At 36.0% G+C, this 25195-nt stretch overlaps 3 protein-coding genes and 1 non-coding gene across 4 annotated transcripts; 1 reads left to right on the top strand and 3 right to left on the bottom strand.

Annotated features, from left to right (window-relative positions):
• Nucleotides 1-1141: 1141 nt before the first annotated feature.
• LOC104719161 (cytochrome b561 and DOMON domain-containing protein At4g12980) lies at nucleotides 1142-3075 on the bottom strand. Its single transcript, XM_010437023.3, has 3 exons — nucleotides 2172-3075; nucleotides 1822-2076; nucleotides 1142-1670 (listed from the first exon to the last, which is right to left on the bottom strand). Exons 1-3 carry the CDS (start codon nucleotides 2826-2828, stop codon nucleotides 1398-1400), a joined length of 1185 nt encoding a protein of 394 aa, XP_010435325.1. The 5' UTR covers nucleotides 2829-3075; the 3' UTR covers nucleotides 1142-1397.
• A 386-nt stretch (nucleotides 3076-3461) lies between these two features.
• On the bottom strand, nucleotides 3462-3880 carry LOC147936211 (uncharacterized). Its single transcript, XM_087468938.1, has 2 exons — nucleotides 3825-3880; nucleotides 3462-3546 (listed from the first exon to the last, which is right to left on the bottom strand). The coding sequence occupies exons 1-2, from the start codon at nucleotides 3878-3880 to the stop codon at nucleotides 3462-3464; spliced, it is 141 nt and encodes a 46-aa protein (XP_087325064.1).
• A 5313-nt stretch (nucleotides 3881-9193) lies between these two features.
• On the bottom strand, nucleotides 9194-9633 carry LOC109126866 (uncharacterized). Its single transcript, XM_019230752.2, has 2 exons — nucleotides 9563-9633; nucleotides 9194-9284 (listed from the first exon to the last, which is right to left on the bottom strand). Exons 1-2 carry the CDS (start codon nucleotides 9610-9612, stop codon nucleotides 9194-9196), a joined length of 141 nt encoding a protein of 46 aa, XP_019086297.2. The 5' UTR covers nucleotides 9613-9633.
• Nucleotides 9634-22934: 13301 nt separating this feature from the next.
• LOC147936210 (small nucleolar RNA R71) lies at nucleotides 22935-23042 on the top strand. The gene has a single exon (XR_015569754.1). It is a non-coding gene; the product is annotated as a small nucleolar RNA R71 (small nucleolar RNA).
• Nucleotides 23043-25195: the final 2153 nt, after the last annotated feature.

Here is a 25195-nt window from a genome sequence, read left to right as displayed (position 1 = left end):
ATGAAAGGTCTTTAGAAAAAAAAATATTGAAATTTTATAAAGCTTCCATAAAATCTCTACCTAATTCAAACATAAATATATGATTCTCCTTTCACTTTTATTTGATATTATATTTAAATTATTTTTAATTATTATGTAATACATTATTTGATAAATTTTGTGAATTTTTCTACATATGATTCAAATTTTTTTTAAAGGGCATATATTACTCAATCGATTAATAAAAAAATGTGTATACAAATATCCCACATCGTTTGGAAAAATATGTCAAGGATTTAGAGTCATACTATAAAAGAAACCAAAATGATTTCGAAATACGAATTAGTAAAGAGCTTGATTTATCAAACATTTAAATTTAGAAATTTTATTTGGTATATATACTCTGGTTCTTTATTTTTAAGAATTTAAATTCTTAAAAAGTTAAAATGACAATAATTCGGTGATATACTTGTAAAACATCATTTCATTAGTTAATTAACAATATTATTATTAGAGTAATAAATATATCTAATTAAGTTGATTAAATTAATATTGTGTAAAAATCAAATGGTCTCGCGGTATCCTGCATATTAAAACATAAAATTAGTAATCCAAATACAATTATATAATCTTAATCTTAAACATTAAAGAAAACAAACAAATTTAACAAATAAAATACAATTTAAAATTTCAATTTGTTACTCATTAATAATTTATCCTGCAATGTACCGCGAATTAAAATCTATTGTTGTTGGTGTAATATGTGAGTCAATCCTGGGTAGACCAGTGCAAAGTGCAAACCACTTTTATAGGAAAGAAAAGTCGAAACAATGTTGAAAAAGTTTCGAAAGAGAATTCCACTAGAATTTGAATTTCATCGCTAAAAAAAAAATTAGAAATGTATTCCACTAAAATTTGAAAAAAAAAAAATATACTCGTAATGTATAGTATATTTTTATAAATTTGGGATGTAATTAAAGCTGATTCGTGAGTAGGTGGACGCATTAAAGTTTTAAATGTCATCAATGATAACTTATCATCACTCAAAATACCCAAAAATAAATCTTATGACAAGTGTGGTTTTACCCCACGTAGACTTTTGATCATATTTCGTTTCGTCATAATCTCAGACATCATCTAAAAAGGATTGGAAAGATAGAAGTTTTTAAAAAAATCCCTACAAGTACTTTGAATCACAATAACAAACGATAAAAAAAAAACACAAACACTAATACATATATGTGTTTCTTTTCTCCTACTATACATAAACCTCAAAAGCAGTAGTCATCATCATTAAAACAAGCAATGTCTAGGGATGAATCATGATTTGTGGAGAAAGATATAATGTAGTTTCTAACTCAAATGAAAATAAATAAAACAATACAAACTCTTTGAACTATACCAAGTGCCAACACGGGTTAAGGCTTAGGATGCTTAGTAGAATTAGCAGATTTTCTCTTGAGGACAATGACCCAAGTAACAGCTTCCAAGAGTAAAGTAATGCCTCCTAAGGTCGCAATCACAGCAATGTAAGCCGTCTTGTAAGTATGCTTTGGGTTTAAGATGCTAAGACCTTTGAAAACATTGATGATTCCAAGGATGAGGATAGAGTATCCAACTCCGTGGTGGTAAATATTCCAAACGAATCTAAACTTGTGGTCCTTCCTTGGCCGCAACAGCATCGCAAACATCTTTAAACACGCGCAAAAAGACACAAAAGCATAGTTCAACAACAGAACAAAACATATCTTTTCTATTGGCCAACTTGCAATATCCACTAGTATAACAAATAACACTCTAATGCATGGTCCTAATGAGGATTAGCATTGGTTTAATAATTACCTGAAGAGTGGCAATAGAGAAGAGAGCGATGCCTATGTTTCGGTGACTGTTGTACTGAATACCTTTGGATTCGGAACCTAGCTTAAGTCCGGTGGCCCATCCGGCTACACCAATGACGTACGCCGAGAACTGACATGACACGTGGAGGTAAAACCAAGCAGGATCTGCTGATTCAAATATCCTCATGTATCTAGCTATCATGGCTCCAATCGGGAACAGAATTCCCCAACTCACAGCGTTCAATATCCCATGGATCTACCAATTCAGATTCAAATCGTTAAGCCAAAGGATCCAAAGTTTTGGAGAGAACGGTTTTAAAAACAAAAAAATGTAATCAAATAAAAACTCACGTTTCTCTTATGAACCTTAGAGTTCCCTTCACCGCCCCCGGAAACAGGGACTGATGGGGTGGCTCCAGTCAGATCGAGCGCTCCCATCGCGTTGAGATTTGGACCGCTGAAATCATGAGGGGCTATCCTTCCATTGGACACTCCAGGTCCGACCTGCCAAACCTGATTAACCTTCCCTTTAGCCGCCAAATCCGCCGGAACCTTCACCTTCGCAAAGATCCGCAAAGCTCCACCGTCTTTAGCCGCCTCCTCGGCCTTAATGTCCCACACTTCAAACGAGAGCTTCGAGGGAACAAGAGAGCTGTATGAGATGATGTTGAGGGTGGTAACGGAGGTGACGCCGGTTTTAGGGTCCTTAGAGGCAACGAGGGCTTGAGATCCAGCCATGCCGGTGGATTTAGGGTTAATAGCCCAAGCGATCCATCCACCAGGCTTTGAAGGTGGAGCAGAGAAAACAACGGAGAGGGTTGTGTTAGATGCGTCATAGGAGTAATGGAGAAAGGCTTTGAGGTCAAGGAGGTCGAGGCAGTGAGGGTAAGATTTGACGCCGGAAAATGTCTGTGACGAACAAGAAGATGATGACTGTGACACAGCCGGTGAGAGTAGCAAAGCCCAGAAGACAAAGGAAAGAGAGATTCTAAGGTAAGAAGACGCCATGATGATGAGATGAGTTGTAGTAACCGTTAAGTATTGGTCGGAGGAGATAAAATAGGTGAAACGGTGTGTGATAATTATAGCTTGTATCTAAATCTACGATACACACGTGGTTTCAGTTAATTAAGATTTGTATATTTTTTTCTTTTTTTTTATTTTGAAGGTTTTTTTTCCTTTTTGATTTTCGGAAAAAAAAAAAAAAAAAAAAAAAACAGCACAACGAACTTTGTTGTTGTTGTTGTCTGATTCTGGAAGATCGTGAAACAGAACATAATCAGATTAGTGGACCGTTATTATGTTTGACCTAAAACTAAGTATCTAAAAGTATTTTTGGCCTTCGATTTTTATATATTTATAGGGTATTTTATATACTTTTTATAAAAAGAATTACAATCAGGGCCGGTTCTTAAATTTTGGTAGCGTAAAGCATATTTTCTATGTTAAATTTAATAAATAAAAAAAATCATTAAAATAATAAAATATAATTAAACAATATTTTTAAAAGTTATTAAAAACTTGAACAATGTAAAACAATCTAAAAAAACTTTTCTAACTTTCTTTGCAGCAAATTCATTGATTAGCTTCTTATACTCGAGTTCTTCGATCATATCTCTCTCGATAGACATCATTGCTAATTCATTCAACTTGTCTTGTGACATTGTAGATCGTAGATAATTCTTTATCAGTTTCAGCTTTGAAAAACTTCTCTCTGCAGAAGCAACTGAAATTGGAATTGTCCACAATATATTGTAAGCAATCCATCTATTTGGATAGCAACCCTCCATCTTTTTTAAGAAATCCAACACCTCTATAGCCCTTTTCATCTCCTTTGGTACAACTTCTTTTAGAAGTTTAAGCTCTAAGAATAAATCTTTTCCATCCACATCAGAATGTTCACCATGCGTTAAAAATGCTTCTTACTTAACACAAGATTCCAACAACCCATCATCACTAGCTGATGTCAACTTCTTTCAATCAAATAAAAATCCAAAAATCTGCTTGTACCTTTCAAATTGTTCAAATCGTGTCTCAACAGAAACAATCGTTTGATCCATGATATTTAGAAAATAATTGTCTCTAAAGCCTTCTTCACGTTGTAAAACCGTACCTTCATCAATGTCTTGAACATCTTCATCAAAATGTCTTCTCCTTTTTCTGGAACAGTTCGACTTTACATAAAATTCAGGTTCATTCTCCATTTCATTTGCGATCCATGTAGCTTCAACTTTCACTCACTCAAAACCAGTTTATCTATAATCTTTCAAGAAGGAAACAAGCCCTTTCAGTTGAAAAATAGCAGTATAAATATCCATGTTCTCTGATTGAAGGAGCTTGCTTACAATGTTAAAATAAAATAAGGCATCTCTTACAAAAAAATCAAAACCTCCAATTCCATGTACTTCACTCTCTGCAAGAGATTCAGCTTCGCTTCTGGGTGAGGTTGTTGAGGTATCTACACATCGAATAAGAAGAGTCAATTTCTCTTTACGACTAACATCAAGAGTACAATCGAGAATAACCGCAAAATACTTTGCTTCTAGAATCTTGTTGATGAACTGGTTGATCTTAAGTTGAAAATTAATGTTGAATGTGCAAGCATCTCAATGAACACATTCTGAATTTTATAACTAAAGTAATGACATTGACTTTCACCTTGTTTAAACTGACGAAAATGCTCTTTCATTACTGGATCAAATTTCGCAAACCCCTCAATCATTCCCAAAAAGTTTCCGTTCTTCGGATCACCAATATTCTCATTCTCTCCGTGGAATGTTGTGTTTCTAGTGGCAAGAGTTTCAACTACTGCAACTATTCTAAGCAACACATCTCTCCAATGTTATCTCTCCCTGTTAATTTCTTCCTCCAAATGTTTATTAATGGTTATCTTCTTTTGCAGTCTTGTTATTAGCTATGTCCACCTAGTCATACATAAAATATGTCCATGACCAGTTTCATGAATTCGTAACCGCAACGAACTATTTCTCCAATCATTTTAGCCGATACTTGCCAATAGAGGAGGAATTTTTTCATGACTAAACAATTTACAACACAAACAAAAGGTAAGATCTTTTGATTTTGAGTAAATTAATTGTTGCCTATCATGTTGTTCTCCATTGCTCATTTTTCTTGTATAAGATGAATGAGAAAAGCACTTACCAATTTTATTTTTCGGAAATAGATAACTATTTGGTGGTTTAGCCGGAGGACCATTTTTCACTAATAAATCTCTCTCATTTTGTCTAATCTTTGCCCAGTTTCCTGGATCATATCCACATACTCCTGTTGATCTTCTTGGGTGTCTGTCGAATCTTTATTCACATGTTGCTCCATGTTTACATCCATATTAACACTTCCATGTGGCTCTTCAGTGTGCAACTCTTTCTCAACATCATCAACATCTTCAAAACCAGGATTTTCATCTTTAACAACTTCATCATTAATCCGGGATTTTTTCGATACAGTGACATACTTCAACATGTCATTAGTTTGAGACTTAGTTGATTCTTCTCCTCTTTTTTTCTTTTGTCTTTTTTTCATGTCCATGGGCATGTGTTCTGAAACTAACCGAAGGCATAATCACAAACAAAACATATACTTATAATCATGAAATAGTTTAAATTATTGAAACTAAAATAGAAACATAAGATTATTGATGTAAACAGAACGAGACGAACATGATTTTGCAATCCCTAATTCCCAAATACATTTATTATTTTTAAATCATAACCTTTGATTTGATAATAATTCAAAACAGTTGATAATATAGTATTATTATAATAAAATAAGGATTAAAGTTAAGGAGGAGAAAAAACAAAAGCTTATCATGTTACCTATCAGCAGCAATAATCGATGTTCTTGTGTAAAATTTTTAATTTTTGTTTCGTTTGAAGAACTTTAATATTTTAATATCTAATATAATCTAATATTTGGAGATTTTCTTGTTAAAAACAGGAATTATACAAAATTAATTAAATTTTTTTGACAATTCTTACCAAAAAAAAAGAAGAAAACAAAAATGTAAGCAAACGAAAAAAAGAAAACTGTAAAAAGGGAAAAAAACGTAATAAAAAAAGGTGCAGAGTAGAAGATTCAAACCAATGACAAGCTACTTAATTGCATGACACATAGCCAGCTGACCTACGTAATTACTTGAAGATGTGGCCCAAAAAATTTTCCTATATTGTATGGCCTAAAGCAAATGCTTCGGCTGCTTTATGTATGGGCCGGGCCTGATTACAATGCACATTATTATTTTAAAAGGTGTTCATTCTAAATAAATAAATAAAGAGAAATACTCTAAGATAACACATTTAATGTCATGTTATCGTAACCTCCTTCGATACACTTCTTCTTGACTTTTCCTTCCAAACTTAGCACACATGATTAAATTTTCCAAAATTAGCATTTGTAATTATTAGGATAATTTATTATTTTATACAATTATTATTATATCTGGGTTTTTTTCATGTGCCTTTGTCCTCAACAATTTCCAGAAGAAACTCACCATACTCCTCCGCTTTTGCCGACTCTATCATTGACCGGAGTACTTCTTCTTCGTCGTAACAGTCTCCTTAACCTCCGATGTCGTAATGATTTGCTTGTTCGAACCATCATCGTTTCCCACCACTTTGTTGTCAAAGGAGGTAACGATAACGACAGAAGAAGAAGTCAAGAAGAAGTATATCGAAACTTTGACAGCTCAATTTGGAAAAATGATGGACGAAAGCTTAGTATAGAGAAAAAGCTGAACGCAACGGTGAATTGAGTTGCAGCGATGTAACACAAATTGGATTTGGGTCTTAGTTCGCTTAACTTAGAATTGGATCTGCTTTCAGACATTTAGGAAGACATTCACGAACTATCATTTAATCCTTCCTAAATAATTTTGTTTTTATGAAAGCCATCATGAATTTTAAGAGAGAAAATGATTGTGGAAAATATAAGCTAATGCTTATATTCTCAAGAGTTCGACAATTTTCATAGTTTCTCAGAAAAAATGATGAGTTTGACAACTTTCAGAGACATACAAAAATCAAACCCAAAGTTAGCCACATAGATGTTCATTCTTATATTTAGGAAGACGTTCATGAACTTCAAGAACATCTTCCTAAACACTTTGGAATCCTTCATAAACTCATAAAAATATGTATTTAAATCTCTGTATTTATCTTTTATCCCAATGTATCACAAATTACACCATTAGAATTAGTAATATATGATATATTACTCCATTAGTAAGGGGTAATGTATCACAAATGTCTGCTTCTTTTTTCTCAATGAAAACCTTCTTGAAATTTGATAATTCCTTCCTTATTTTCAAAGAATCATTCCTAAATTTGAATCAATGTTTCCACAATCTCTTGTAAGCGGTTATGAAGTTTTTTCATAAAAGTCATTATAAAGTTTTGATGTTAGGAAATTCAAAGTTTTTCATAAAGGTCATCATAAAGTTCAAAGAGACCTTCATAAATTTTATAGAATCTTTCCCGAATTTCATACATTCCTTCCTTAATTTCATAAAATCCTTCTTGAAATTCAATCACAGTAAAATTAAAGTGCTAACAAAAACATGTGACACTGTTATGATGTAGAAACATCATACAAGTACCAAAAACAATGTAAAAATGTTTCTCAAACAACATTGACATCTAAACAACATATAAAGTAAAACTAGATAAAGGAACATACTCCTATTAAATGTCAACACACTCCTAAAGAATATCTAAAGTATACATGCATATTGCGTACACCACGTAGCTTCGAGAAATCTTCAATCCCTAATTCCTGCAATAAAAAATGAAAACATGGAATATGTTTCAGGAAAGTATTTCTGAACTTTCAACAATGCTTCCTGAACTTTCAACAATGCTTCCTGAATTTTCAACAAACATAAAAATTACAACTGAAAATCATACACACATAAAGCCAACACAAAATCATCTCAAGTTCTGGTTTGTTTATGTCCTCAAATACTAGCCTAACTAATTGATAAGAATATGGTGATTTAGGTTTTTTAGGGATTTAGAAAAGTTAAAATCACATACATATAAAAGTTACAATGCTTAAAATTTCTACAATAGAAGAAGAAAAGCAAGTGAAAATGGATATAAAGCTTCCATTACGAAGACCAGATGATGACCAGTGACACGAAGACCAGATGATGAACAGTGACACGAATACCAGATGATGAACAGTGACACGAAGACGAAGAAGATGATCAGGGAAGAAGAAGAATCATGAATCCAAAACGCGAACGAGATACCACCGTTGATTAACCGACGATGATACACTGGCCGACGATGACTCACCTCCGATTCAGATCTGATTGGGTTTGCCGGTGGTACATTGTTTGCATTTGGTTTTGGAATCAACGGAGAGGGAGGAGTGAGAGAGAACACGGTCGCTACAATTTCACTATTTTGTTCAGATGTGAGATAATAGATTATTGTTTTAATATACGGATATTTTATTTTTAATGATATACAAATTAGTGCTAAATTTGGAATATTTAAGAGTGTGTGCTAATTTTGGAACAAAAACTGAAATGTGTACTATTTTTGAGAATTACCCATAAATAAATTCTAATTCACATTATTTTTTTCTGAGTAACTAGCATGTTTTAAAGTGTGAATGCATGTTTTGAGATAGTATTAAATCTTAGTTGCTCCAAAAAAAGAGCATTAAATCATTTATTTCCAAAATTATCTTGATTCTCTATCATATGTATCTAAAGATGGAGTATTATTTTTAATAACATAAAATATGCCAAATGTTGACTAAAATTTCAGAGAACTCTCTGATTGTAATTAATTGTCATTGGTTGCTAACTTTATTCAGGCACCTATCGTTTTGAAAGATTGGCATATCCTCTTGCATCTCCTTTGCGGTATCATTGAATCGCTAGCTATATTCATTATACACAAAGAAAGTTAAGGTCTTAAAGTTTTGTGTGAAGCTTTAAACATAACATCTATTTTTATATTTTTAAATACAAGTAAAGACGGCAGAAGCTCTAGAATCTTTCAAGATAGTTTAGCTTTTCTTTCCACGCAGGTTTGACCCATGGACCAAACAAATAAAGCCAACAATTAATGATCAAATTTTTTGGAGCATGCGGTTGAAAGCAGGGCTGGTCCTTGAATTTTGGTGGCCTAAAGCATATTTTCTATGTCAAATCTAATAAACAAAAAAAATCATTAAAATACTAAAATATAATTAAACAATATTTTAAAAAGTTATTAAAAACTTGAACAATGTAAAACAATCTAAAAAAAACTTTTCTAACCTTCATCGCAACAAATTCATTCATTAGCTTCTCATACTCGAGTTCTTCGATCATATCTCTCTCGATAGACATCATTGCTAATTCATTCAACTTGTCTTGTGACATTGTAGATCGTAGATAATTCTTTATCAGCTTCAGCTTTGAAAAACTTCTCTCTGCAGAAGCAACTGAAACTGGAATTGTCCACAATATATGGTAAGCAATCCATCTATTTGGATAGCAACCCTCCATCTTTTTTAAGAAATCCAACACCTCTATAGCCCTTTTCATCTCCTTTGGTAAAACTTCTTTTAGAAGTTTAAGCTCTAAGAATAAATCTTTTCCATCCACATCAGAATGTTCACCATGCGTTAAAAATGCTTCTTACTTAACACAAGATTCCAACAACCCATCATCACTAGCTGATGTCAACTTCTTTAAATCAAATAAAAATCCAAAAATCTGCTCATACCTTTCAAATTGTTCAAATCGTGTCTCAACAGAAACAATCGTTTGATCCATGATGTTTAGAAAATAATTGTCTCTAAAGCCTTCTTCACCTTGTAAAACCGTACCTTCATCAATGTCTTGAACATATTCATCAAAATGTCTTCTCCTTTTTCTGGAACATTTCGGCTTTACATAAAATTCAGATTCATTCTCCATTTCATTTGCAATCCATGTAGCTTCAACTTTCGCTCACTCAAAACCAGTTTATCTATAATCTTTCAAGAAGGAAACAAGCCCTTTCATTTGAAAAATAGCAGTATAAATATCCATGTTCTCTGATTGAAGGAGCTTGCTTACAATGTTAAAATAAAATAGGGCATCTCTTACAAAAAATCAAAACCTCCAATTCCATGTACTTCACTCTCTGCAAGAGATTCAGCTTCGCTTCTATGCATTGGATTATCACTATTTTCAGCCAAATAAAATAGGGCATCTTTTATTTTTGGAGCTTGAAATCTTATAAGTTTCACACTGTCGATCCGACTTTTCCAACGAGTCTGCGACAATGGTTTTAGTCAGATGCCACCAACCATTTCCCTGAATATATCACAGTTCTTAGTTGATGATGAAAACAAACAATAAAGACGTTGAACAATCCCAAAAAATGACACAGCTTTTGTAGATGAGGAAGCCATATCACAAAAAGCTAGATTAAGGCTATGACATCCACATGGAGTATAAGATGCTCTTGGGGTAACTTCAAGCAAGCGGCTTTGCACTCCTTAATAATTTCCTTTCATATTTGCCCCATTGTCATATCTTTGCCCTCTCACATCATGAATTTTCAACTTAAGATCAACCAGTGCCTCTTGCAAGATGTCAAAAAGTCTTTTACCTGATGTATCTTTGACTACTAAGAATGTCAAAAAGAATCTTCAATTCTGGGTGAGGTTGTTGAGGTATCCACACATCGAATAAGAAGAGTCAATTGCTCTTTACGACTAACATCAAGAGTACAATCGAGAATAACCGCAAAATACTTTGCTTCTAGAATCTTGTTGATGAACTGGTTGATCGTAAGTTGAAAATTAATGTTGAATGTGCAAGCATCTCAATGAAATCATTCTGAATTTTATGACTAAGGTAATGACATTGACTTTCACCTTGTTTAAACTGACGAAAATGCTCTTTCATTACTGGATCAAATTTCGCAAACCCCTCAATCATTCCCAAAAAGTTTCCGTTCTTCGGATCACCAATATTCTCATTCTCTCCACGGAATGCTATGTTTCTAGTGGCAAGAGTTTCAACTACTGCAACTATTCTAAGCAACACATCTCTCCAATGTTATCTCTCCCTGTTAATTTCTTCCTCCAACTGTTTATCAATGGTTATCTTCTTTTGCAGTCTTGTTATTAGCTATGTCCACCTAGTCATACATAAAATATGGCCATGACCAGTTTCATGAATTCGTAACCGCGACGAACTATTTCTCCAATCATTATAGCCGATACTTGCCAATAGAGGAGGATTTTTTTCATGACTAAACAATTTACAATACAAACAAAAGGTAAGATCTTTTGATTTTGAGTAAATTAACTGTCGCCTATCATGTTGTTCTCCATTGCTCATTTTTCTTGTATACGATGAATGAGAAAAGCACTTACCAATTTTATCTTTCGGAAATAGATAACTACTTGGTAGTTTAGCCGGAGGACCATTTTTCACTAATAAATCTCTCTCATTTTGTCTAATCTTTGCCCAGTTTCCTAGATCATATCCACATACTCCTGTTGATCTTCTTGGGTGTCTGTCGAATCTTTATTCACATGTTGCTCCATGTTTACATCCATATTAACACTTCCATGTGGCTCGTCAGTGTGCAACTCTTTCTCAACATCATCAACATCTTCAAAACCAGGATTGTCAACAACTTTTTCGTTACAGTGACATACTTGAACATGTCATTAGTTTGAGACTTAGTTGATTCTTCTTCTCTTTTTTTCTTTTGTCTTATTTCATGTCCATGGGCATGTGTTCTGAAACTAACCGGAGGCATAGTCACAAACAAAACATATACTTATAATCATGAAATAGTTTAAATTATTGAAACTAAAATAGAAACATAAGATTATTGATGTAAACAGAACGAGACGAACATGATTTTGCAATCCCTAATTCCCAAATACATTTATTATTTTTAAATCATAACCTTTGATTTGATAATAAGTCACAACAGTTGATAATATGGTATTATTATAATAAAATAAGGATTAAAGTTAAGGAGAAGAAAAAACAAAAGCTTACCCTGATACCCAATAGCAGCAATAATCGATGTTCTTGTGTAAAATTTTTAATTTTTGTTTTGTTTGAAGAATTTGAATATTTTAATATCTAGTATAATCTAATATTTGAAGATTTTCTTGTTAAAAACAGGAATTATACAAAATTAATTAAAAAATTTCGACAATTCTTACAAAAAAAAAAGAAAACAAAAATGTAAGCAAACGAAAAAAGAAAACTGTAAAAGGGGAAAAAAAACGTAATAAAAAAAGGTGCAGAGTAGGAGGTTCAAACCAATGAAAAGCTACTTAATTGCATGACACGTAGCCAGCTGACCTACGTAATCACTTGAAGATGTGGCCCTAAAAATTTTCCTATATTTTATGGCCTAAAGCAAATGCTTTGGCTGCTTTATGGGTGGGTCGGGCCTGGTTATTTTTTATAAATTTAATTTTTATTAGGTCTTATTTTTAATAAATACAATTTTCTGTAAGAAAACATTATATATAGATATAGTCAGTTTAAAAATGAAGTTTTATTAGGTTTTTTATCTAAGAAAGTTATCTCATCTTTTGAGTTGATGGTGAATGAGCACTAGATTAGTGTTAATTAAGCTTATTGTTAATGAGTTTGAAAGTAAAATTTGGTTTAGAAAAACAAATTTAAATTGAGAAATACCCTAAAATAGCACTAATCTAAGTTTTTCTTCCAAACCTAGCACACACTCTCAAATTACTCAAAACTAGCATTTGTGATATAAATAAATGATAAAATTAATTATATCTTTTACATAACTTATCGAATATTAAACTTAAGCTTTTCATACATTCAGGTGAAGCTTTCAAAGCTTACGGCCGGCGAAGCGTCCTACTGGATTAGGATTGGAGGAGGGGGAGCGGTTGTCACCGTTTTCTTCTATGTTGTTGAGACCACCACCGAAGCTTCTCGATGTGAAGGAGGATGTAGAAACGAAGACGTCATGTTGGATGAAGGAGGTAGACAAGAAGTTCAAGCATCTCAAATGCGCTAGCCAATTCCTGAAGAAATTTGATTTCTCCTCCGCTCAGATCCTCGATTCTCGCTTTGATACAGATATCGTTCATGATTCCATCAATCCTTTTGGTCTATAAGTTGCCTCTTAGATTGATTTAGCTGTAAAAGTACCAATTTCATATTTGCATTAGTATTTGAGATTTACCGATTTTTATCATGTTTAAATTTGGAGTATATTGGTTTGATTTTAACTTGCTGAGCTTAGTCAAGTCTTATGAGTGATGGTTTGTACTTTTTGATATTGGAATCTATACATTGAATGAAATGGAAAAACATGGGTAATCTTCATTGTTCATGTCATGAGTTCAGCTATGCCTTTGTAACCTTTGACTTCTCTAAGTTTTTATTATATATGTTTCTAATTTAGATTTGAAATCTTGGTTGATTTCTTCTTAGGTTGTTGTTGCTATGAGGTGTCCTCAAGATTGGAACACAAGGTTCGAGAATATGTGATGTCTCTCTATTTTACCATGTTTAAGCATACTTTTATCTCCTGTTTTGCATTGTTTATTAGCTAGTTGTAGCATTTTCCTGTATTTTAGCTTCATTTTATGCATTAGGATAGAATTTGCATAGCATTTGCATATTTGTGTGTATAAACAGGTATTTTGGAGCTTAAAAGGAAGTAGTGATCAAGGAGAAGACATCCAGTGAAGTAAATCAAGATCAAAGTGGAGTTTAGAAGAGTTTGGGCAGTCACTCGAGCCCATGCTCTACCTGGCACACGATCGACCACAAGTCGAGCACTTGGTCGAGCATTTTGTCAGCCGACTTACTCTTTTGTCCTCTAGCCAACTTGGGCTTTCCCACTTTGCTATAAGTAGGCCTTGTACCTGCATCCACACAGTCAATCCTTTGTAGTCCTTTAGAGTCCTAGTGAAGCAGCTTATAACCTAGTTTTTGCTACTTTTAGCAACTTTATTCTCTTTGCATCATCTTATCTTTTAAACACTTTGTAATCTAGATATCTTTAGATCTGTCGACTATTTGCTTTTACTTCTTTGTATTAAGTTGTTCATCTCATCATTATCTATCTGTTCATGTCTATTTTATCATTTTCTAGGTTTGTGTTCTTCATCATGAGTTGTAGATCTGAGTAGTGGACTAGGATCTTAGAGATGGGATAGGCTGGTAAAGAGATATGTTTATCTAGATTGTTTAAGCTTGACTGTTTACAAATCCCTTATAGATTAGGAGAGTTATTGAAACTGACTTTTTTTGTGGTGTGGTGAATGATGAATGGAATGATGATTTATGAATGAATGGATGTCAGGGTGTTTCAATTCCCCTTATGCAGTTGCAGTATAAGAGGTGTCAATCCTATCTGAGTGATTGTGAACAATTAAGATGTGTATAAGAATCTAAGTCAAGCCAGATGTAAAGGATGTTTGTCACTAACAATCCTATAATGAAAATGCAAAGTGCAGAAAGCAAACTACAAGAACTAAGAACTAAATGCAAATGAAACAGAATGATTATAGTAGCAAGAACAGAAATAGAAACTATGTTAATGAACTAATGCAAGACAAGTAATGAACAGAAAACTAAGTGAACGCAAGAGAAACAAAACAGGAATGAAACAAGAGATAAGACAGGACAACTGCAAAGCATGAACACAAATTCTGGGGACGAACTCGAGCAGCACTCGACCGAGTGTAGGTCGAGTACAGGGTCGAGCTAGACTAAACGTGAAAACAGAGCAACACAATAAAAACAGAGCAATGCAAAAACGAATCAAACAACAAGCAAGCAATGATATTTAGACTAAGATATTAATAAACAAAGAAGGCCTTGAGGAGGGATTCATGGGCTGAGCTAATCATTGTGGTTATCTAACTTGGTCAACAAATCTCAAGCAAACTTTGAGCTAATCTCTAGACATACTATTCTAAGACATGTTTAATCCACTCTCATGGCAAGAAACAATCAAACCTATGCATTTCTAGACTTGTTCTCACAAAGTAAAGAATCTACACAAGCAGGCATTAAGCAATACATCTCAAACCAAACAAGACCTCTAATCTCTTAGCAAGCCTAATGGTAAGCTCTAGATCTAGCCTTATCTATGCTCCTTAAACATTGGTGTGATGCTAAGATGCTTGAAATCAAACCCTACCTTCTCAGATATAGGATCAGCATTAAGAACATCTAGCCTAGAAGAGATCTACAACAATCAAGCTTGACCAAATCAAATAAACCACAAGATCAACCCAGCCTAACCCATCCTCAAGGTCCTAAGCAAACTACTCACAAGAACACATGGTGAAATAAGTCAAAAACCCAGAAAATATTGAAACTTGCATTATTAGAAAGATGAAACAGAGATCTACAATATTGATGAAGAAATGAAACTCGAAATCTTAATATCTTGAAAGTTATGAAACCAACAAAATACAAGAATCTAGTCTTTCTTTCTTAAACAAATACAAAATCTAAAAATAAAAGAAAGTGCAAAAGGAATAAATCTAAAAAAGGTAAAAACTAGGTTTTAGACTCTCTAAAAAACTGGACTCCTTGGTGGCTGCAGGTACAAGGGCTTTATATAGGAGATGAGGTGGAAGCCCTAAAAATACAAAAAGTCAAAGCAGTCAACGGCTCGGTCAACTCGACCAGTGCTCGGTCGAGTGGCTGGTCGAGCTGGCTTCTCTCGTGCATTCTCCACTCGGTCGAGTCCTTCTCATCACACGGTCGAGTGTCTGGTCGAGTGTGCGGTCGAGTTGGACTCTGGACCTTGATTCTTCAGCCTTAACTCTCTTGTTTTCTCCTCAGGATTGCTTCACTTCTCCTCAGCATTGCTTCCATGCTCCTTAAGCTCCAAAATCACCTGTTTATGCATGAAAAGATGCAAATGCAATGCAACTATACTCTAATGCATGATTAGTCCTAAAGCTACACAATAATGGCCTAAATGGATAGCAAAAGATGCAAAAGTTGTGAATAAACTAATGGAAAACAAGGTAAAATATATGAACATCAACACCCCCAAACTTAGTCTTTGCTTGCCCTCAAGCAAATAATCAAGACAAAAGAAGGTAGGTGAGGTTTGAAAGTGGGATCTCAGCTCCTAAAGCTTGCAAATAGACTATCTAGAATCAATGTCCAAGTTACTAGTACTATGATGCAAGTTGAATGAGCTATACTTAAAGACTTTAGACAAGCATATCACAACCTTTATTGATTTGAGCCTTAGACATCCACATACATTCAAATCAACCATTTCCTTTAACATTCATTAATCAAGGACATGAATCAATTCTATGCAATGCTTAAACTCATTTGGCTTGGAAATAAAGGCTTTGAGACGATGATGGTCTCTTTTTAGAGCAGGGCTTATCAATACCAAGGTTCTCTCATGAAAATGGATTGAGCTTTAGAAGAATGCTAAAGGTAAGAACATCTAGACACATACAAGAATAAAACCTTGTCTACCCAAAGGCTCCCAAAGTGTTTTATCCTAGTAATCTAAACCCAAATGATCCTAGTTCTACCCTTTAACTTCTTCTTTTCTTTTTCACCCTTTTCTCTTTTGGTTTTCAAGTCTTAGGAGATGTTTCTTATTTGATCTTTCTAGTGGGATAGGCGATTCTTACTTATTTGCTATGGTTCTCTTTTCTTCTTATTCTTAAGACATATAAGCACTTTGCTAGACTTTCCTTTTCGTTCTTTTCTTTTCTTTAATTAGAACCATTCTCAACATTTTTTTTACTTCCCATCCTTTCACTAGACTTTTACTTAAACACATTCTCCTCTTAAAGACTCTACCCTCTTTTCTTTCTCTTTTTCCTCTTTTCTTTTCATAACAGCCAAGTCCCAAACCCAACAAGTGAACCACCTAATCCTATCTAGTTTGAAAAATGCAAACTAGAACTACACAAGGCTTTACTCTTCTCAGTTCAAACCTAACACTTTCTACCAAGCTCAATCCCAAAAAGGCCTCACACACACAAGAATAAACATGGCTTGAAAGAAGGTTTGGTTTAGGGGTAGGGGTACTGATTCTTAATGAGGAAATCAGCTACTTGGATCAACAAGAGTGGTAAAAAGGAAGAAGATGATCCAAATATGTATATGGTATCCATGAGTTTAAGGCAATGCACACATTGATAATTTAAAGTCAATATTAGGTTCTTATAAATAGGAAATGGTTTCAAATCTCAACATGCTTCAATTTAGACCAAATGCAATGTAGGAATTCAAGGCTTGGTTCAATCTTATGCTTCTAACCACTCAACTAGCATCAAAGTACTATTAACTTGGGCATTGATCCTAGTCTAGTGAATAAACAAGCTAACAAGGGAATACTCATCATAGATCCCTAATGCAAATACTATACAATCCTACATGAAACATGATAAACAAGATCCTAATATGCAATGCAAACTACATGAACACTCTTTTTTTTATAAAGAATTTTGCAAAAAAATTCAAATTTTTAGGGTTTTTCTATGCCTTAGATGCTATGCAAGTATTAACATGATGATGCTAAAAATTTGAAATAAGAAAACAAAACACAACATCAAATGCTATCTCAAACCCTCCCCCAAACTTAAATCACACAGTCCCTGTGTGAAAGAAATTTGATTGAGGATTCAAGATTAAAAACAAAAGAAAACAAAACACAACATCAAATGCAATGATATTTACAAGTGAAGGTGATAGTGGTACCTTAGGGATTGTGGAAGTAGTTGTCCACATCCATCTGCATGCTGTCATAGGAGTAGTTGGGGTCTTGCTGATGACTTGGAGGTGGAGATTGGGGCAGCTCGACGATGGTAATCGACCGGCACTCGGTCGAGTACGTGCTCGAGTGGGGGGTCGAGCTGGACCACGAGTCTTCTTTTCCTCTTCTATCTGGTCTCCCTTGCTTCCCTGATCATGAAAATACCAAACCAAAAATCAAAATACCAAAAACCGTAAACAATATGTACATGGATACCTTAGGGACTTCCTCCCTAGTGAGCTTGTTTTAAAGTCACTAAGCTTGACTTTTGATGCCTTTTTAGGCTTGTGGAGCATCTTGGAGAAGCATTGTGCACTTCTCAGGTGTTTCCTTTTCTCCCAAATACTTCTTAACTCTCTGACCATTGACTGTGAACTCACTACCATCCTTGTTGAGAAGTGTGACAGCCCCAAATGGTAGGATCTCCTTTATCTCAAAAGGGCCTCCCCATCTACTTTTCAACTTCCCAGGGAATAACTTGAGTCTTGAATTGTAAAGCAAATCTTGGTCTCTAGCCTGTAAGTCTTTGATGAGAATCTTCTTATCATGGAAGGCTTTAGTTCTTTCCTTGTAGATTTTGGAGTTTTCATAAGCTTCCAATCTGATTTCCTCAAGCTCATGCAATTCAAGGCTTCTCTTAGCTTGTGCTGTCTCTAGATCCAAGTTCAAAAGTTTGATTGCCCATAGGGCTTTGTACTCAACTTCAACTGGGAGATGGAAAGACTTGCCATAGACCAGTTGGAATGGGGTTCTTCCTATAGGTGTCTTGAAAGCTGTTCTATAGGCCCAAAGTGTTTCATCAAGTTTACTAGACCAATCCTTTCTTGTTGCTCCTACTATTCTTGATAGAATGGCCTTGATTTGTTTGTTTGACACTTCAACTTGTCCACTTGTTTGGGGGTGGTAGGCTGTAGACACCTTGTGCTTAACTCCATACTTCCTTAGCATTCCTTCAAAGATCTTGTTGATGAAGTGTGTTCCTCCATCACTAATCACAGCTCTTGGAATTCCATACCTTGGGAAGATTATGGTCTTAAAAAGTTTAAGTACCACTTTATGATCATTAGTAGGGCTGGCAATAGCCTCTACCCACTTGGAGACATAGTCCACTGCCACTAATATGTAGACATTCCCATTTGAAGGAGGATTAAAAGGTCCCATGAAATCAATTCCCCATACATCAAATATCTCAACTTCAAGAATTGGGTTTTGGGGCATCTCATTCCTTCTTGTGATATTTCCCATTCTTTGGCAAGCATCACACTTTGTGATGAACTTGTGAGTGTCCTTGAATAGTGTAGGCCACCATAGACCAGCTTGTAAGACTTTCTGGGCAGTCTTGAAAGTTGCAAAATGGCCTCCATAAGTAGAACCATGACAATGCCCTAGCACTCCTTCAACTTCATTTTCTGCTATGCACCTTCTAAACAACCCATCTGATCCCTTTTTGTATAAGTAAGTTTCATCCCAATAGTACCCATTGATGTCCTTGAGGAGCTTTTTTTTTTTATAAGGGTCCATATCTGCTGGGACTTCTTCACACACCTTGTAATTGACTATGTCAGCATACCAAGGTAGATCTTCACTTTCAAGTTCCATCCACTCCTCCATCTCATCCTGCTCGATCGTGTGCCCAAACATACTCGGTCGAGTGCATGCTCGAGTAGGCGGTCGAGTTGGAGGCCGAGTTGTCCCTATTTGCATCAGCTTCTCCTCAGGCATTGAATCATCGATTGGAATCTCCTCCTCTATCCTCATTCTGGACAAATGATCAGCTACTCCATTCTCTATCCCTTTTTTATCAATTATTTCCATGTCAAACTCTTGGAGAAGCATAATCCATCTTAACAACCTTGGTTTTGTGTCCTTCTTTGAGTAGATGTGCCTCAAAGCAGCATGATCGGTGTACACAATTACTTTGGACCCTACTAAGTAACTTCTGAATTTTTCAAAGGCAAAGACCACTGCTAGAAGCTCTTTCTCTGTTGTTGAATATCTTCCTTGAGTTTCATCCAAGGTCCTGCTTGCATAGTGAATAACATGCAGCTTCTTATCTTTCTTCTGCCCCAGAACTACTCCTACTGCAAAATCTGAAGCATCACACATAATCTCAAATGGAAGATCCCAGTTTGGAGCTTGGACTATTGGGGCTGATATCAAAGCAGCCTTGATTTCCTTGAAAGCCTTCAAGCAATCTTCATCAAAGTTGAACTCAGTCTCCTTGCAAAGCAACTTTGTCAATGGCCTAGCTATCTTTGAGAAATCCTTGATGAACCTTCTATAAAATCCAGCATGACCAAGAAAGCTTCTTATGTCCTTGACTGTTTTTGGTGGTTGAAGTTGAACCATGACTTCAATTTTTGCTTTGTCAACCTCAATACCCTTCTCTGAAATCTTATGACCAAGAACTATCCCTTCTTCAACCATGAAGTGACACTTTTCCCAATTCAAGACTAGATTTGTCTCCTCACATCTCTTTAAAACTTTGTATAGATTAGTAAGACAAGAAGAAAAGGAATCTCCATAGACAGAGAAGTCATCCATAAAAACTTCAACCACATCCTCAATAAGATCAGAGAAGATTGACATCATGCACCTTTGAAAGGTAGCTGGAGCATTACATAATCCAAATGGCATCCTCCTATATGCAAAGGTACCATATGGACATGTGAATGTTGTCTTCTCTTGATCATTGGGATGAATAGGAATTTGGAAAAATCCAGAATATCCATCCAAGAAACAGTAATGAGTATGATTGGCTAATCTTTCCAACATTTGATCAATAAATGGAAGAGGAAAATGATCTTTCCTAGTAGCAGAATTAAGCTTCCCATAGTCAATGCACATTCTATGTCCTGTTATGGTTCTAGTGGGAATTAACTCATCACGATCATTCTTTACTACAGTGATTCCTCCTTTTTTAGGGACACAGTGGACTGGTGAGACCCAAGTACTATCAGAAATAGGATAGATCACACCAGCTCCAAGCAATTTTAGAATCTCCTTTTTGACTACTTCCTTTAGGTTGGGATTAAGCCTTCTTTGAGGTTCAATACTAGAGTAGGATTCATTTTCAAGGTGGATTCTATGCATGCAGAGACTAGGTGAAATTCCTTTAATGTCATCCAAAGTATAACCAATAGCTTTTCTAAACTTCCTTAGCTCAACAACTAGCAAATCAAGCTCTTTCCTACCCAAGTTAGCATTTACTATCACAGGATAAGTAGAGTTCTCACCTAAAAAGACGTACCTTAGCCCAGAAGGGAGAGGTTTTAGCTCTACTTTTGGTGCATTCAGTTCAGACCAGTCGTCTGTGGGGGACTCGGCAGTGCACTCGGTCGAGTAGTGTTGGCGCTCGATCGAGTGTATGCTCGAGTGGGTGGTCGAGCTATCCGTATCTGCTGTTTGAACTGTCCAGACTTCCCCTCTTAATGCTGGTAACCCCTCAAAAACCTCTGGATGTTGTGATTCTCCACAGGAGTCCAATATATCTTCATAGGCCTTAGTTTCTTCATGGATAAACGCTTCCTCTCCACTTTTGGTCAAAACAGTTCTAAGGTGATCTTGTTCTACTAGCTCTTCCATCAATTCTCTTGATAAGTTGTCCAACTCTTCAACCCAAAAGACTTGTCCTCCAATTGTTGGTTTCTTCATAGCCTCTACAATGTCAAATGTCATTTTGAGGTCTTCTCCCAAGTTGAGATCAATCTTCCCTTGTCTCACATCAATTATTGCTCCTGCTGTAGCTAGGAAAGGTCTCCCCAAGATCAAAGGATCTTTTGGTTCTTCATCCATTTCCAAGACTACAAAGTCTGTTGGGACTTCCACTGCTCCAACTCTAACTGGTAGATCTTCCAAAACACCATGTGGTAATCTTATTGATCTATCAACTAAGATTAGGGAGATGTTGCATGGCTTATACCTTGTAAAACCTAGGCGCTTAGCAACTGATAGAGGCATTAGGCTTACTGAGGCTCCCAAATCACAAAGGCATCTATTGAAGGTTAAGGGCCCTATAGAGCAAGGTAGAGTAAAGGAACCAGGATCTCTTAGCTTTTGAGGGTTCACTTGCTTTTGGATTATGGCACTACACTCATGGCTGAGAATCACCATCCCTTGAACTTCTTTGATCCTTTCCATCACAGCATCTTTCAAGAATTTTTGGTAAGGAGGGATCATCACAAAGGCATCTATTAGAGGCATCCTAAGCTCAATCTCTCTAACTTGTTTGTCAAACAATGCCTTGTATTTTTCAACCATCTGTTTCTTAAATCTTCCTGGGAAAGGTAGTGGAGGCTTGTAAGGAGGAGGAATGAACCGGACTTCTTTTTCTTTGGAGGTAACTGGATTGATTTTCTCCTGAGGAGCAGCTCGATCGGGTACTCGACCACCTACTCGGTCGAGTGAGTGGTCGAGTGGTACGTCGAATTCAATGGTGTTTTCATCCTGAGTTTCTTCTTGTTGGAAACCCTCCCCCTCCTGAATTCCACTGTCCTCAGTGTGGGGATGTGCTCCTAGCCGTGTTGGTAAGACTTTTCCACTGCGAAGATTGATAGCATTGGCAAATTCAGTAGTTTGCACAATAGCTGTCCCCTTTTTATGGTTATGCTTTGAGGCAGAAGCTTGGTGATTCTCCATTGTCACAATCCTGGATGTCAGTGTGTCAAACTTGGCATGAAGTTCACTGTAATTATCATCCATCCTCCTGTTCAGCTCAGCAATTCTGTTTGCTGCCTCAATTTTGCCTTGTGTTTGCCCAATCAACAACTGTTGCATCATTGCTCTTAAGTCTTGTTCCTGGCCTTGGTTAGTCTGAAACCCTGGTGGGGACACAATTGGGGCTAGAACACTTGATGTTGTTGCTTGGGGATGTAGTTTTGTTGATGTTGTTGAGGCTGGGGAGGTGGATAGACTTGGTCTTGAGGGTTGGCCACATTGGTGCTCCTATAAGAGAGGTTGTTCTGCTTGAAACCTCCTTGGTTATAGCCTTTGTATCCTCCCTGGTTTTGCATGTAGCATAGCTCAGCAAATTCAGGCTCCCCCTCTTGAACTGGAGCTTCTTCTTCACCAATGAAGTGAATGGAGTATCTTGTCAAGCTTCTCATTGACCATCTTCAAATCCTTCTTATACTTGTCCTCTTGTTCAGTTGAGGAGCCCCTTATGGTCCTATCATAATCCTCATTATAATTGCCATCAGACTGAGCAAGATTCTCAACTAATTCTCATCCTTCTTCCACATTCTTGTTGAGGAAGTTTCCATTAGAGCCTGTATCAAGAAGCATCCTGATCTTGGGAAGTACTCCTCTATACAAGGTGCTAAGGAGTGACTCATTGCTGAAGCCATGGTGAGGACACTGAGTCTGGAATCCTTTAAACCTCTCCCAAGCTTCACAAAAGCTCTCATTATTCCTTTGAGCAAACCCAGAAATTTTCATTCCTCAATCTAGCAGTCCTTGCATTGGAGAAGAACTTGGCCAGAAAAGCTTTCTTGCATGCATCCCATGTGGTTATAGCTCCAGTAGGAAGAGTCTTCTCCCATAGATGAGCTTTGTCTCCAAGAGAAAATGGGAATAGCCTCAACTTGAATCCATCTTCACTTACTCCATTGATCTTTGTGAGTCCACATATTCTGTCAAACTCATCAAGGTGATCTAGAGGATCCTCCATTGGCAACCCATGAAATTTGTTGGCCTGTATCATGGAGATTAATCCACTCTTGATCTCAAAGTTATTGTTTGCTACTGAAGGTGGCACAATTCCAGCCCTTTGGTTGTGGGTATTGGGTGCATCTCCTGCACCAATGTGCCTTGGTCTCTGCTCATGGATAGCTGGTTGCTCCATGATGTCTTGATCTTCTTGTTGTTGAACTACTCTTCCTTCCTTTTGTCTCAAACTCTTTTGTAGCCTGTGGATGTTGTCAATAGGCTGTTGAAGACTGTCTTTGCCTTTTGACCTTGTGTGCATCAACAAACTCGATTACAGACTCGAACAGGTACACGGTCCAGCGCAGGCTCGAGTGGGTGGTCGAGTCGACTGGGAAGTAATGGCTATTTGGATCCGGCTTCTGGCTCGATCAGGTGCTCGATCACAGCTCGGTCGAGTGGTGGTCGAGTAGGTGGTCGAGTGGGTACCTGAAACTCAAGACAGCCAAGCAAAGGAAGATTCGAGTTTAGTAACGTCACAAGTGTTTAAAAGAACTTAATCTTAGACTAATAATGATCCTAAATGTCACAAAACACACTCAAATGGGCAACGGCGCCAAATTGAAACTGACTTTATATGTGGTGTCGTGAATGATGAATGGAATGATGATTTATGAATGAATGGATGTCAGGGTGTTTCAATTCCCCTTATGCAGTTGCAGTATAAGAGGTGTCAATCCTATCTGAGTGATTGTGAACAATTAAGATGTGTATAAGAATCTAAGTCAAGCCAGATGTAAAGGATGTTTGTCACTAACAATCCTATAATGAAAATGCAAAGTGCAGAAAGCAAACTACAAGAACTAAGAACTAAATGCAAATGAAACAGAATGATTATAGTAGCAAGAACAGAAATGGAAACTATGCTAATGAACTAATGCAAGACAAGTAATGAACAGAAAACTAAGTGAATGCAATAGAAATGAAACAGGAATGAAACAAGAGATAAGACAGGACAACTATAAAGCATGAACACAAATTCTGGAGACGAAATCGAGCAGCACTCAACCGAGTGTATGTCGAGTACAGGGTCGAGCTAGACTAAACGTGAAAACAGAGCAACACAAGAAAAACAGAGCAATGCAAAAACTAATCAAACAACAAGCAGGCAATGATATTTAGACTAAGATATTAATAAACAAAGAAGGCCTTGAGGAGGGATTCATGGGCTGAGCTAATCATTGTGGTTATCTAACTTGGTCAACAAATCTCAAGCAAACTTTGAGTTGATCTCTAGACATACTATTCTAAGACATGTTTAATCCACTATCATGGCAAGAAACAATCAAACCTATGCATTTCTAGACTTGTTCTCACAAAGTAAAGAATCTACACAAGCAGGCATTAAGTAATACATCTCAAACCAAACAAGACTTCTAATCTCTTAGCAAGCCTAATGGTAAGCTCTAGATCTAGCCTTATCTATGCTCCTTAAACATTAGTGTGATGCTAAGATGCTTGAAATCAAACCCTACCTTCTCAGATATAGGATCAGCATTAAGAACATCTAGCCTAGAAGAGATCTACAACAATCAAGCTTGACCAAATCAAATAAACCACAAGATCAACCCAGCCTAACCCATCCTCAAGGTCCTAAGCAAACTACTCACAAGAACACATGGTGAAATAAGTCAAAAACCCAGAAAATATTGAAACTTGCATTATTAGAAAGATGAAACAGAGATCTACAATATTGATGAAGAAATGAAACTCGAAATCTTAATATCTTGAAAGTTATGAAACCAACAAAATACAAGAATCTAGTCTTTCTTTCTTAAACAAGTACAAAATCTAAAAATAAAAGAAAGTGCAAAAGGAATAAATCTAAAAAAGGTAAAAACTAGGTTTTAGACTCTCTAAAAAACTGGACTCCTTGGTGGCTGCAGGTACAAGGGC

This window comes from Camelina sativa, chromosome 10 (genome assembly GCF_030686135.1).
Source record: "Camelina sativa cultivar CO46 ecotype springtype chromosome 10, ASM3068613v1".
NCBI classification, from domain to species: domain Eukaryota; kingdom Viridiplantae; phylum Streptophyta; class Magnoliopsida; order Brassicales; family Brassicaceae; genus Camelina; species Camelina sativa.
Note: the sequence above shows the minus strand (reverse complement) of the source record. Positions and strands in the feature narration are given on the sequence as shown.

What these genes read in the sequence shown, in the direction of transcription:
- LOC104719161 (XM_010437023.3), bottom strand. Translation starts at nt 2,828, where the DNA reads ATGGCGTCTTCTTACCTTAGAATCTCTCTTTCCTTTGTCTTCTGGGCT. An exon ending in CTAAGGTTCATAAGAGAAAC is followed by an intron (nt 2,077 to 2,171) that starts GTGAGTTTTTAT and finishes CTGAATTGGTAG; the next exon opens with ATCCATGGGATATTGAACGC. An exon ending in TCTCTATTGCCACTCTTCAG is followed by an intron (nt 1,671 to 1,821) that starts GTAATTATTAAA and finishes GCGTGTTTAAAG; the next exon opens with ATGTTTGCGATGCTGTTGCG.
- LOC109126866 (XM_019230752.2), bottom strand. Translation starts at nt 9,612, where the DNA reads ATGGATCAAACGATTGTTTCTGTTGAGACACGATTTGAACAATTTGAA. An exon ending in CGATTTGAACAATTTGAAAG is followed by an intron (nt 9,285 to 9,562) that starts GTATGAGCAGAT and finishes GGACAATTCCAG; the next exon opens with TTTCAGTTGCTTCTGCAGAG.
- LOC147936211 (XM_087468938.1), bottom strand. Translation starts at nt 3,880, where the DNA reads ATGGATCAAACGATTGTTTCTGTTGAGACACGATTTGAACAATTTGAA. An exon ending in GAACAATTTGAAAGGTACAA is followed by an intron (nt 3,547 to 3,824) that starts GCAGATTTTTGG and finishes TTCCAATTTCAG; the next exon opens with TTGCTTCTGCAGAGAGAAGT.